The sequence below is a fragment of the Pteropus vampyrus genome, unplaced genomic scaffold, assembly GCF_000151845.1.
Source record: "Pteropus vampyrus isolate Shadow unplaced genomic scaffold, Pvam_2.0 Scaffold203, whole genome shotgun sequence".
NCBI classification, from domain to species: Eukaryota; Metazoa; Chordata; class Mammalia; order Chiroptera; family Pteropodidae; genus Pteropus; species Pteropus vampyrus.
The window spans coordinates 1,827,063-1,839,150 of record NW_011888984.1 but is presented as its reverse complement, the minus strand read 5'-3'; the positions used below and the strand labels follow the sequence as shown (position 1 = coordinate 1,839,150).

Genomic DNA, 12,088 nt, shown 5'->3' with positions numbered 1-12,088 from the left:
ATTCGTGACTGTCTCTCTCTCCTGATCTGTGTCCTGGTCCCCTCTTCCTCACTCCACCTCATCCAAACCCCAGCCTCTCAACTAATGTCCCTGAGCCCCTAGCTCTCTCTCCTCTGCCCCTTCACCGCTGCCCTTGGGGGGATGGGGAGCCCCAGGTGATGTCCTCGCCTAGGATGAGGTGCCGTTGGCACCCCACCCCCTACCCCAGCCCAGGAGGGCCTGGCTGTCTTCATCTTTCTATCCCTTCCCTTCCCCCAGCCCCCAGTTCCCCGCCTCCCTCCTCTCAGCTTTCCACTGCAGCTGCAGCAGTCCGTTGCCAGGGCAACCACAGCTGGCTGGGCGGGAGCCCCCTCCACCCCATCCCCCCCTCTTCTTTCCGCCAAGGCAGGGAGGAGGTGGGACAAAGCCAGAGAAAGGCGAGGTGCAGGGGGAGATGAAGGTAGGGCCGGCTTCGGCTGTTAACCTCAGTTGCTTCTCCCCCAACCAGGCCCCGTCTCCCCTTCTCGGTGATGCCCCAAACCAGCCTGGAGAAGGAGGCAGTCGTGGCAGAGGGATCAGGCCCAGTTTAATACACAGAACAAGTTAATTCACAGCAGAGGCAGGCAATAAAGGAGACTCGTTTACAAGAGGGGGGGCATGCCTGGATTGGGGGATACCCCCCAACGCCACCACCTCACCCACTTGCAGTCTCAATTTCCCTTTTTTGAACCCGAACAACAAACACACACAACCACGAGAAACAATCACGCCCCCTCGTCCCCCTAAAATTGTCAGCGAGGGGGCAGGGGGCAGCCCGGCCTGGCCGGCGGGGGTCAGGGCAGGGGAGGAGGAAATGCTAGTCCATTGCAGAGTCTGTGCTTCTCATCCCAGCGGGCGCTGGGCAGGGGCCTGCCTGCCCCACCGGCGAGGTGACGCCGAGGCCTTGGCAGGCACGGAGAGGGCAGGGTGGGGCTCTCGGGGAGCGGGCAGGAACAGAGTTCAAAACCATGGTTCACATCATGCAGTATCCACGGTGGGCACCAAGAGGGGGCGAGGGGTGGACGCCACACCCGCCTGCCCTGGGTGTGAGGGGGGAGTGGTGCCCACCTGGGGTGGGGAGGTGGGACAGCTGCAGTTCCAGAAACTGGGGGGAGGGGCTGCCAGGCAGGAAGCTGGCATAGACTGGTGGCCAGTGGATGTGCCCAGCAGTGCCCCCTCCACCCAGCCAGGCCTTATAGGACTCTTTGTATATATTAATTTTTTCTTTTTTTTTTTTTTAACTTTTTGACTTTTTCTTTAGAAAAAGGCTGGGTCCGTGCTCTGGGCTGGCATCCCTCGTGCCCGCCTAGAGGCGGGGTATGGCTTTGAGGGGAGCAGAAGCCCCTGGTGCCCATTTGCCTAGGGATAGGGAGGGAGGAAGGAAGGGAGAGGGGCCCTGCCAAGCCCCCCAACCCACAGGGCAAACATTCCACTGGCACAGAGGGAAGGGGGTGGCCCAGCCCCCCTCGGGCTTCCCCTTCCCCTCCCACTGTGGGGCATTAAGAGCGGGGAGAGAGCTGAGGTGCTCCGATGGGCAGGTGGGCAAGCACCACCCCAGAGGTCCAGGTGAGCCAGAGCCAGGCCTAGGTGAGGGTGATGTACGCAGAGGCCTTCTCTTTCAGGTGCCGAAGACAGAGGTGACAACTCCAGCTCCCTGTGGGGGCGGCCAGAGGACAGGAGTTGGGTGCAGATCCGGGAAGGGCTACCCGACCCCTCCCATCCGAGGGCACAGTCTTCGTCAGCAGGACGACGGCTTTCCAAGCCCCGACCCCCATGTCATGCCCACCTCTTCTCTCACCTTCTGGGGGCTCCGCCATGGGGGGGCTCAGGCAGTACATGTGGTAACCCCGGTCGCAGTCATCGCAAAACAGCAGCTGGTCCTGGGGGGTGAGACCCGCCCAGCTGGCACCCTGGGGGCATGGGCACCAGAAACCGGGGTGGGGGGCTGGGGCAGGGGCCAGTCAAAGGGGCTGGGGGTGACGGGCCCTTCCACAAGAAGGGCTCCCAGAGGTCTCTGCACCACGGGATCTTTGCGAAACCCTCCTCGGCCAAGCAAAATATCCCTGAGGCCCGTCCATTTGTGGTCTGGGTTTTGTAAGATTTTGTGGAACACTTAAAATGACGCTGAGATGGTCTGATGCCAGCTCTGGAAGCAATGGACATGGGTTCAGGTCCCCGCTGTACCATTGCCAAAGCTGGCTGACCTTGGGCAAGTCATTTCCCCTCTCTGTGCCGTGGGAACAGGAGCACCTACCTCAGAGGGTGGTTGGGAGGAGTCAGAGAGATGAAGATTAAGTGCCGGGCTCAATGAATGGCCACTAACAATAACAATAATCCAGGTTACCAGTGGTCACCAGGGGCTCCGGGGAAAGGCTTTAGGCCCAACTGGCAAAGGCAGAGGTGCCAAGTGGGGAGGCCGCCTGGGGACGCGCCCAGGGCAGGCAGGTGGGGCGCACTCACGTCGTTCTCCGAGGTCCCACAGAGGCTGCAGGATTTGCACTCGATGCACTGCCAGCGGTAGGTCCGCACGGCTGCAGTCATGTTCACCGTGAACTGTAAACACGAGGGGTGTCCTGGGGGCCGAGGGGCAGGGATGTGGTTAGGGGTCATCAGGCCCCTGGTGACTGCCAACCCCTGGGCAACAAATGGCTCAGCCCTCAGCCCTGGCTCCTAAGGCCAATGAGCTTCTGTGGCCCACAGCCTCCCCCGGCCACGCCACGGCGCCCAGGGACCAAACTGCAAGCAGTGCTGCCGTGGCCACCAGTCTCCCACCCAGCAACCATGGCAACCACACTCTGCTCCTCAGAACACCATGGCAACCGCATTCTATTACCCACAGTGCTGTGGCAACCACTTTCTACCACCCACAACACCGGGCAACCACATTCTGTTAACACTGTGCGGAGGTAACCACATAACGTGGCAACCACATTCTCCCAGCCATGATGCCATGGCAACCACCATCCACAGCGGGGTCTCCACACCCTGGTTCCCTGCAACCCAAGCCCATTACACAGGATGCCCCAGCCACCAAACTGTTCAGAGCAATACTGCACAATGCCACTCTGCCAGTCATCCCACTCCGCCAGTGCCACAACTACATTCCTCTACACACAGTTGCCATGACGACCATATTACACTACCCGTGATACCATGACAACCACAATTCATTACCCCTTGGGCTGAGGCAACCACAGTCCATTACCCACAATTCCACCATGGGAAACCACATCGACTAACCGCAACTCCATGGCAGGCGCCCTCTGTTATCCATAGTACCCAGGCAGTGGCAACCCATTATTACTCACCATCACAGCCCACTACCCACAACGCCCTGGCAACCAGCATTCACTTACCCCCACTGTGATAAGCACATGTCACTACCCGAAACGCCGAGACAACCACATCCCGTTATTCCCAGAGCCTCCCTGACCCCATAATCAGTTTCGCATAATCCTCAGCAATTGAGTCAGCCCCCCACCCCCACTTCTGGTTCTCAGTGCCCCTGGGACACGCTGGGTCACCCCAGTCCTTGCTCTCCCGCCTCCCATCCTCCAGATTTGGACCTTGGAGTCCTTTCCACCCCAACCCCCAGAAACTTCAGCTGGGGGTGTCACCTGATCGCCCACAGTCGGCACATGAAATGAGGTCCTCGGGACACCCTGTCTTCTTGGAGCCACCCAGGCAGAAGTCACAGTAGCCATTAGGGATGACAGTGCCGTCAGGGGCCTTCTTGGCTAAAAGACAGCAGGCAGGGCTTTGGCGCGGGCTGGCGGAAGCACCCAGGCAAAGGCTGCTGCAGAAGCCGGGGCAGAGGGAGGCGTCCCTACCTGTGTGTTTCCTCTGTGCCTCGGGGACCCAGGCCAATTCTTTGTAAAACTCTGGGGGTGGAGGGACAGAGAGAGGGGCTCTCACCATAGGCAAGTCTCCACCCTGCTCCCAGCCTCAGCCCCAGGGGTGGACCCCTCGGTCCCGGCTTGGGGGAGCTGCGAGAGCAGCTACCCTGAGCTGAGACCAGTAGCAAAAGAGAATTGGTGGGGGGCAAATAATTCTCATCAGGACCTCCCATCCCTTTGAGAACAAATGACATGTCCTCTTTATTAGGTAAAAACTTGGCAAATGCAGCTTTAGGAAGAGTCTCCCACTTTCCTGCTCATACACACTTCTACCGGACAGCCACCCCCAACTGAGCCCCAACTGCTAGATATGACTGGCCAAGATCTGGTGTGGAAACAGACATTCAGAAGAAAATTTCTGAACACACAAGTGCCTGGGTGTGCAGCGTAACTAGGATAAAGAGTCTGTCCTTTCCCGCCGAGGGATGGGTGGGAAGACGATTTCTCCACGAGCAGAGGCTCCCTCCAAGCCCTCCCCCATCCCTCAGCTGTTGGAGTTGGCATGGGATTGGCATGGGCAGATGCCAAGGGCTCCCAGGCCACAGACCCTGCCCCTTGGCCAAAGCTTAGCAGGGAAGGGAGAGAGGGAGGTCGGGAGGGAGGAGAGTCATCTATCACCCCCATCCCCAAGCTCTAATTGAAACAATAAATCAGACCCAGAAATATTACGCCCAGCCCCGAGCGAGAGAGAGAGAGAGAGAGAGAGAGAGAGAGAGAGAGAGAGAGATGGTTCGTTGCCATGGCAACCCCAGAGCCAGCATCCCCATGGTCGGTGGGGGGAGGGGCCCACTGAGCTGGAGATTTTCCAGAAATGTCTAACGTGCCCCCTTCCTCCCAGGGCCCCTCACCACCTTGCAGCCCGCCCGCCTGCTCACGTTTATGGTTGTTTTTCCGGTGGAAGGGCAAGGCGTGGCGCTCAGTGTTCTCCTCTCCCTCCTCCTCAGCCAGGTGGGTGTGGGTGTAGTGGTAGCTGAGCCCCGGCCGGTTCTTATACCGTTTCCCACAGACTGGAGAGCAGAGCGAGCAGGGACGGCTGGTCAGCCCTCCCAGCCCACGCCAACTCTACCCTGGCCTCCGAGATCACACCTCCCTCTCCCTCTGCCAGAGGCCTGCGCATCCCCCGACCAGGGTCAAGTACCGGGATGGGGGTGGGGGCGTGGCAGGAGAGGACAGGTCTGTGGGCCCCACTCTCTCTCTTTCCCCCTCTTCAGAAGGACTCACTATCACAGACATACGGCTTGTCTCTGTCCTCCAGGGAAGCGGTGTCCTGGCGTTTTCGGAGACCCCCAATGCCATATGCCTGGGGGAAGAGTCAGGAGGGAGGGGCCAAGAAACGGAGGAAAGCGAGTGTCCATCATCGGGGCCTGAAAGCCAAACCACAGCTCCGCAGCTTCTTGGCTGCGGGCCTTGAGTGACTCCCCTAACCTCACGAGGTTCGGTTCTCTCTGACCAGAGGTAGTTCTAACCGCCTCCCCCCATACAAACTCTGGTTTGCAGGTGGTTTCAAATAGCTGAGCCTCAGTCTCCTCATCTGTGAAATGGGTATAAGATCTCCCCACCCTTCAAGCTGTTCTGAGGATTAAATGAGGTCACACTGGGGAAGGATGGACACAGCGAATGGGGTCTGTGTTGAGGGGAGGCGTGGTGGGGAGATACCTTTCCTTTGGCCCTGTTCTTCCTCCTGGGAATGTCGTCCTCCAAGTCTTCCACCTCGAGATCATGAGGAAACTCCAGCAGCTGCTGTTTCTGGGCACCAGGAGAAGGGAGATTGGAGTCAAAAAATGGAGGACACTGTTCTGATTTTGGAAGGTTCTGGGCAGAGCTGGAGATTGGGGGCGGCAGGGCAAGTCAGAAGGTCCTCCAAAGAGATGCAGTGTGGGAGAATGGAGACTTCGGATGCCCAAAGGGAGCCAGGGGGTGTTTCGGAGCAGGAATGGGCTGTGCCGGGGTGGGAGGCGGGGGTGAGCGGGCAGCCGGGGCCCCTGCGGGTGGTCCTACCTGGCAGTCCATTATGGCCTCCTCCTCCTTCAGCTCAATCTTCTTCTCCCCTGTCTCAGCACACAGGAGAGCCTCAAGGACTGGCCCTTCCGGGAGGCTGCCCTCCTTCTTCAGGGGCGCCTCGCAGTCTGGAGACAAGGCCACGGGGAGGTCAAGTGGGGAAGTTGTCCCTGGAAGACCCGTCAAACTGCCCAGGTGGGAGAACCACGCTCTCTGCAGGACAGAAGAGGCTCTCCCACTCTCAACCAGCCACAGACTCAAAGACTGAACCACTCGTACTAGGAAGGATGCTCAGACCCCAGGGAAGACATAGCCAGACTCTTAGATCCTCTCGGACACACTTGGGAAGAGACATGCCAAACCCTTGCATATCCCCAGAGACAGGGAGGACACTCCAGCCAGACCCTCACTTACACTTGGACGAATATGGAGAGATTCATACAGTCAAACAGGATACACATGGACATGCACAAGGGAGACACAGACAGATCATCTGAGACAGCCAGACAAAGGAAGAGATACATCCAGACACTCAAATGCACCCAGACACATGGAAGAGACACATGCAGACCCTCGGAGACACCCAGAGACACCCAGAAAGAGACCGTTAGACCATCAGACATAGCCAGACTCACAAGAGGAAAACACAGCCAGACTCTACCACACACCTGGACAAACACGGGGAAGATACAGACACACCTAGAGAGAATCACTCAGATGGATAAACATGGACATACACAGAGAAGAGACAGACAGTCCCTCTGAGGTCATCAGACACACCCAGGAAGACACAGCCAGGCAGACACTCTAAGACACCCTGATTCACACAGACCCATGGATATACCTGGACAGGAAAGAGAGACAGCCAGTCACTCTGATAGTACTGGACACATTCAAGAAGTGACAAGGCCAGATATTCTGGTGGACGAACACACATGGGCAGAAAAACAGCTAATACACCAGACACTAAGGGAAGAGCGCCTCCCAGATATGCCAAGCGTCTGGGCGCTCAGGGGAAGAGGCAGGAGGACACCCTGATATACCCAGACACATTCAGGAGCAGCCGGATCCCCCAATGGACTAGGCACACAGGAGGAAATCAACCTTTTAATATAGTTAGAAACACTTGGAAAGGGACCCAGACACTTAGATAAACTCCACTACAAATGACAAGAGTCACAATCAGATACTGACACATCCGGACACACTCAGGAACCTACAGGCAGAAACAGAGCCAGATACTCCCATACACCCCAGCTCACAAGGGGAGAGATGCAAAGACTGGATATACCTAGACACACACAACAGATTCCACTCTGCTCTCAAATACACATGGACTCACATAGGAGAAGGGACTGTCCAAAGCTCAGTGGCTCAGAGAAAACTAAAGAATCTCCGGACTTCACCCAGGTACACACAGGGAAACCCAGAGCCAGCCGCTCAGACCCTCGCTAGGAGAGAGATAAGGCGAATGCTCAGACACACACTGGAATCACCACACACTTAGCGTGGGCCGGACGCTCACGTGGGGGCCACCCCAGGCCCAGGCAGCTCCACCCACCGATCTTGTACTCGCAGGGCCGGAGTCTGGGGTCCTCCAAGATGTTGAGTCTCCGTTTCTTCCTCCAACAGCGGGCGGGGTACGTGTAGATCTGTCCTGGGGCCAAACCTGGAGTGAGAAGGGCTGTAAGAAGGGGGCTGCCACGCTGCCGCCCTGCTCCGCCCCCGCCCTCCCAGCGGGTACCCGGCCCGCGGTGGGTCTTCTCCATCCAGATGTAGCAGTTGTTCTGGGCCACGCCGGTCTGCGAGTCGAGGAAGGGCAGGCGCAGGCTGCGCTCAGCGCACAGGCGCGCGTTGTAGCTGCGGCAGTGCTCGATGGCCTCGCGGTAGAAGTCTTCGCCTAGGCTGCGAGGGGCGGTGAGCGGGCGGCAGGCTGTCAGCGAGGGCAGGCGCGCCGGGTCGCCTAGCACCCCTCCCCCAGCCCGCCGGTCGGGAATGGGTGGGCCGACTCCTCACCTCTCCCCTCTGGTCGCTCCTGGACCCAAGAGCCCCCCACCTGGGGCTCAAAGAGGCCAACGAGTAGATACACATAATATAGAAACAAACAAAAATACACCAAGACCCATCCATACACCCACATATCCCAACACACAACATAAACAAATCACACATAGTCACACAGGATTCACACACAAAGAGAGAAATATCCCAAGACTCACAAAGGAGAAACAGACATGTCTCACATATGTGCACACACATATCTACTGAGAAACATAACTATCCCAAGTCACACAGTGTAGAAACAGATAGATCACACATATATCCATGCACAAATACATATCACATACCCAAATATACACAACATAAACAAATCACCCACACAAAGACACACAACGGGCAAATAGATCACACACACCACACCACAAACACACACACCCATGCATCCAAACACATACAGATATACAAATGTTAAAAGAAATGTTAAATTACGCACATATGCACTTATACACATATCCAAAGCCACAACACAAGCCACACACACACACACACACACACACACACACACACACTATCCAGACATGCTATACAAAGAAATCAGATTCACACAGGATACACACACATTCACAAAGATACACAACATAGAAACCAACATCTAAAATATCACATATTCAAACACACAAAGACACAAACATATACAACATAGAAACAGACAAATCCACCGACATTCACTCAAAAATGTACACATAGATACATGCATACCTACATATCCAAAGACACAGAACACAAATGATGCAGTTTCAAAGGACATGTACACACACTCAAAGACCCAAATATCCAATGATACCTAGTATAGAATAAAAGAAATGAAACACATTTCCACACATATCCAAAAAAAAAAAAAAAAAAACCAACAAACAAGTGACACATACTCCACATCCCAAAACAAAGGTAGTGTGGGCTTCGCTCAAGTTTACCAAGGTTCCCGCACCCCTGGACCATTTCATCCTCTCCTCAAGCCCGGGAATCACAAGGTGGGACACGACCCCTGCCCGGAAGAGCGACCGAAAAGGACTCCGAGTGCCCCACACCCTTCGCTCCACCAGGCAGCGCATCGGACCCCGTTCTTGTCCGAGACCCATAGTCACACACTCGCACCCCCGCGCAGCCGGGCCCACGGTGACAGTCCCCCAGGCACCCCATCGGCCCCACCCCCAGTCACCACACACACACACACACAACACACACACGTCCGCGCAGACCCGCCCGCGCTCCCTCCCCCGCCTGCCGCCGGCCCGCAGCACCTCAGGGGGCCGGGGATGACCGTAGCCATCTTGCTCCCCGGGTCCTGCCCCCAGCAGGTCCCCGCCGGGTCGGTCCTCCCAGCGCTCGGGCGGGCGCGGAGGCCGCCCATCCATTCATTCCCGGGGGGCGGGAGCTCAGGGGCCACAGCCAATCACCGCGGCTGGGCGGGCCCGCCCGGGCCATGCTGGGAGTCGTAGTCCAGGTCTGGGGGCCCGAGGGACCCCGCGGGGAAGGGGGTGCAGAGGTGGGGTCCAGGCAGCATGCACAGTCACCCACACACGCTCACTCATACACTCATCTGGTCTCAAGGCTGTACACTCACTCGCACATCTGGACTCGCACGCCCACACACGGCAGTTTACACACACACTCACACGTATACTCACTACCGCCCACGTAGACTCACGCACACTCCACTCCCACACCTCACATACTCACATACATTTACACTCACACACGCACTTCGGAGCCAGGAGACTCAGAGACACCTCACAGGTGCCTACACAAACGTCTCACCAACAACATCTCAGAGCTCGCACAGACTACTGGCTCAGAAAAACCGCCCCCTCCCCTCCCAGCTAGCTCCAAAGAACCCTATCCTGTCCCATTCGGGGCTGTCACTCACGGTGACCCCGCCCGCCCTGTTCAACCCCTTCACAGGCCTGACCGCAGCAGTGCTAATTAAGAGCTGTAGCCACACCACTTAGGTTCAAATCCCGGCTCTGCCATTTGGTGGCCATGTGACCTTGGACAAATTATTTAACCTTTCTGAGCCTCAGTTTCCTCATCTGTGAAATGAGGCTGGTGTCTCACCTTATTGCTGTGAGGATTAAATGAGTAAATATAAGTAAAGGGTTTTAAAAGGTACCTGGCAGGTTAGTAGGTGCTCAATAAATTCATTCATCCCACAGAGGCTCTACTATGTACTAAGATGTAACATGGTGATATTATTACCATTATTAGGAAGAATAATGCCTGGCTTTAGTAAGTGCTCAATAAAAATTTGTTGAATGAATGAATAAACATACTGAACACCACCATGTGCTGAGTACAGATCTAAGTGCTTTACAGGGATTGAATCCTCATAAAGACCCTCTGGAGTGATATCATTATTACCCCCATTTTCCAGATGAGGACTCTGAAGCACAGGCAGGTGAAGTTATATACATACCTTCAGCCCCGCCCCCCAGGCTGTTTGAAGGTGTGACTGAGGGAAGGATTCACTCCCCCAGATGTCTGTCCCCAAGTGGGCCTTGCTATCTTCTCTCTCCCACTGTCACCCACACTGACTCTACCCTAAGGGATCCCCAGAGAGTAAGCTGACTCACCTGGTCACACACACTTGCTCCATGCACACACTCACAGCTCTTCTAGTCCAAACTTTGTGTTCAGGTTTGAGCCTCTGCAGGCAAAACACCCACCAATGTCCTGTCCACCAGGGGGCTCTCCAGCAGAGAGACAGGCATACTAGCCTTCACCTCTTTTGTTACCTAATGCCCTCACCTCCTCCTGGTGAGAGGCCTAGTATGCCCTCCAGCCTCCCATAACCATAGTCACTGCTACACACACAGACACACAGACACACTGACACACACACACACACACACTTCTAGATTTAGACCCTTGCCACAAACTCTCCCCATCTCCCCCAGGTAAGGCCCTGAGGGAGGGGATTCTGTTTCACATCTGGTCCAGAGTAGATGGCGAAGAAAGTAAGTCAAGGATGCTGGCAGCCCCACGCTCACTGTAGCCTCCAGGCCCCTGTAGTGGCCGCTCCATACACCATCCACAGTAAGCCCTACCCCTGACCCATCAGCTCGGTTCAGAGGGTGCCCTTGCCACCTTCCTCTCACCGGCCACCACCCTCACAGATCCCCCATCACACTCTCTAACACTTGCTCCCCACACCTCCAGCTTCGGAAACCTTGGCTGGCTCCTGCCCCACCCTGAACTCTCATGACAATATGATCAGTTTAGAGCTTGAGTGTAGACACTCTATCATCTCCTGGAAACCGTTGACCACCAGTGCGATTTGGCCCGCAGACACTCGGAGAGGGTCTCCCTCCCTTTCCTCACCCCCCCTTCACTGATGCCTCGCCCACACTTGAACTCCCAGTTCGCTCTCCTGCCCAAACAATCCTCTTATCCCCACCCACTAGTGCCCTATGGGAAACTGGGCCACAAATTAAATCAATATGGTCTCTACTACTAATAATCACTACATTTAGTCAGGGTCAAGCTCTGTAGTAAGTGCTCTACAAAGATCAAACAGCCCCATGAGGTAAGAACTGTTATAATTCCCCAATTCACAGATGGTAACACTGAGGCTGGGGGCGGAATTAATGGCTCAAGTAGAGGTTTGAAGGCCATCAGAACTCCAAGGGCTGCACCCTCCAGCCTCCCACTCTCAAGGGAATTAGACTTGCAGGATGCTACAGGAGCAAGTCCCTACCCTCGCCTCTGCAGAACCCTCAGGAGGTGGGAGCAAAGAAGGGAGCTAGCACTCCCACCCCAATGCTAACTCTGGCCTCCAGGTCCCTGCACCAGGCCACACCACACCTGTCCTCCTAGAGGTCTAGGCCAGGGTCAGAGTGAGAAGGCCTGGATACCTACAGATTCATCAGCTGGCACAGGAACTCTGTCCCAGCCAGTTGGAGGGTGTCCCCCATAGGGGGAGACATCTGTCTGTGTGCGGGACTTAAAATGAGGAGGCGGAAAGGTGTCCCCATCACACACCATCTCACACCAGCCCCACACCCACCCTCCAAGCCCTCTTTTGCTCACTGCAAAGTCACACGTGTAGGCGGGTGCATAAGTACCCCTGCCACCCTCCTCTCCCAACTTCCCCCAGCCAGAAACCAGCGGGGCGCTCC

The 12,088-nt window shown here is 56.2% G+C and overlaps 1 protein-coding gene across 11 annotated transcripts in view; it reads right to left on the bottom strand.

The window, feature by feature from the left end:
* Positions 1-543: 543 nt before the first annotated feature.
* DPF1 (double PHD fingers 1) overlaps positions 544-12,088 on the bottom strand; it is a 14,601-nt gene continuing 3,056 nt past the window's right edge. Inside the window, exons 1-13 of one of the 11 annotated variants that reach the window (XM_023537899.1) lie at positions 9,133-9,154; positions 7,929-8,481; positions 7,657-7,817; positions 7,474-7,581; positions 5,913-6,040; positions 5,571-5,660; positions 5,136-5,214; positions 4,790-4,921; positions 3,849-3,899; positions 3,636-3,755; positions 2,479-2,591; positions 1,817-1,928; positions 544-1,672 (exon numbers count right to left, since the gene is read on the bottom strand). In XM_023537899.1, coding sequence (XP_023393667.1) covers positions 1,602-1,672; positions 1,817-1,928; positions 2,479-2,591; positions 3,636-3,755; positions 3,849-3,899; positions 4,790-4,921; positions 5,136-5,214; positions 5,571-5,660; positions 5,913-6,040; positions 7,474-7,581; positions 7,657-7,681 — 1,029 coding nt within the window. In that variant the 5' untranslated portion in view covers positions 7,682-7,817; positions 7,929-8,481; positions 9,133-9,154 and the 3' untranslated portion in view covers positions 544-1,601. Of the gene's footprint in view, positions 1,673-1,816; positions 1,929-2,272; positions 2,337-2,478; positions 2,592-3,635; positions 3,756-3,848; positions 3,900-4,789; positions 4,922-5,135; positions 5,215-5,570; positions 5,661-5,912; positions 6,041-7,473; positions 7,582-7,656; positions 7,818-7,928; positions 9,101-9,132; positions 9,155-9,214; positions 9,827-12,088 lie in introns of those variants that run through there. The other 10 variants (XM_011372293.2, XM_011372294.2, XM_023537900.1 and 7 more) reach the window with 10 other exon arrangements.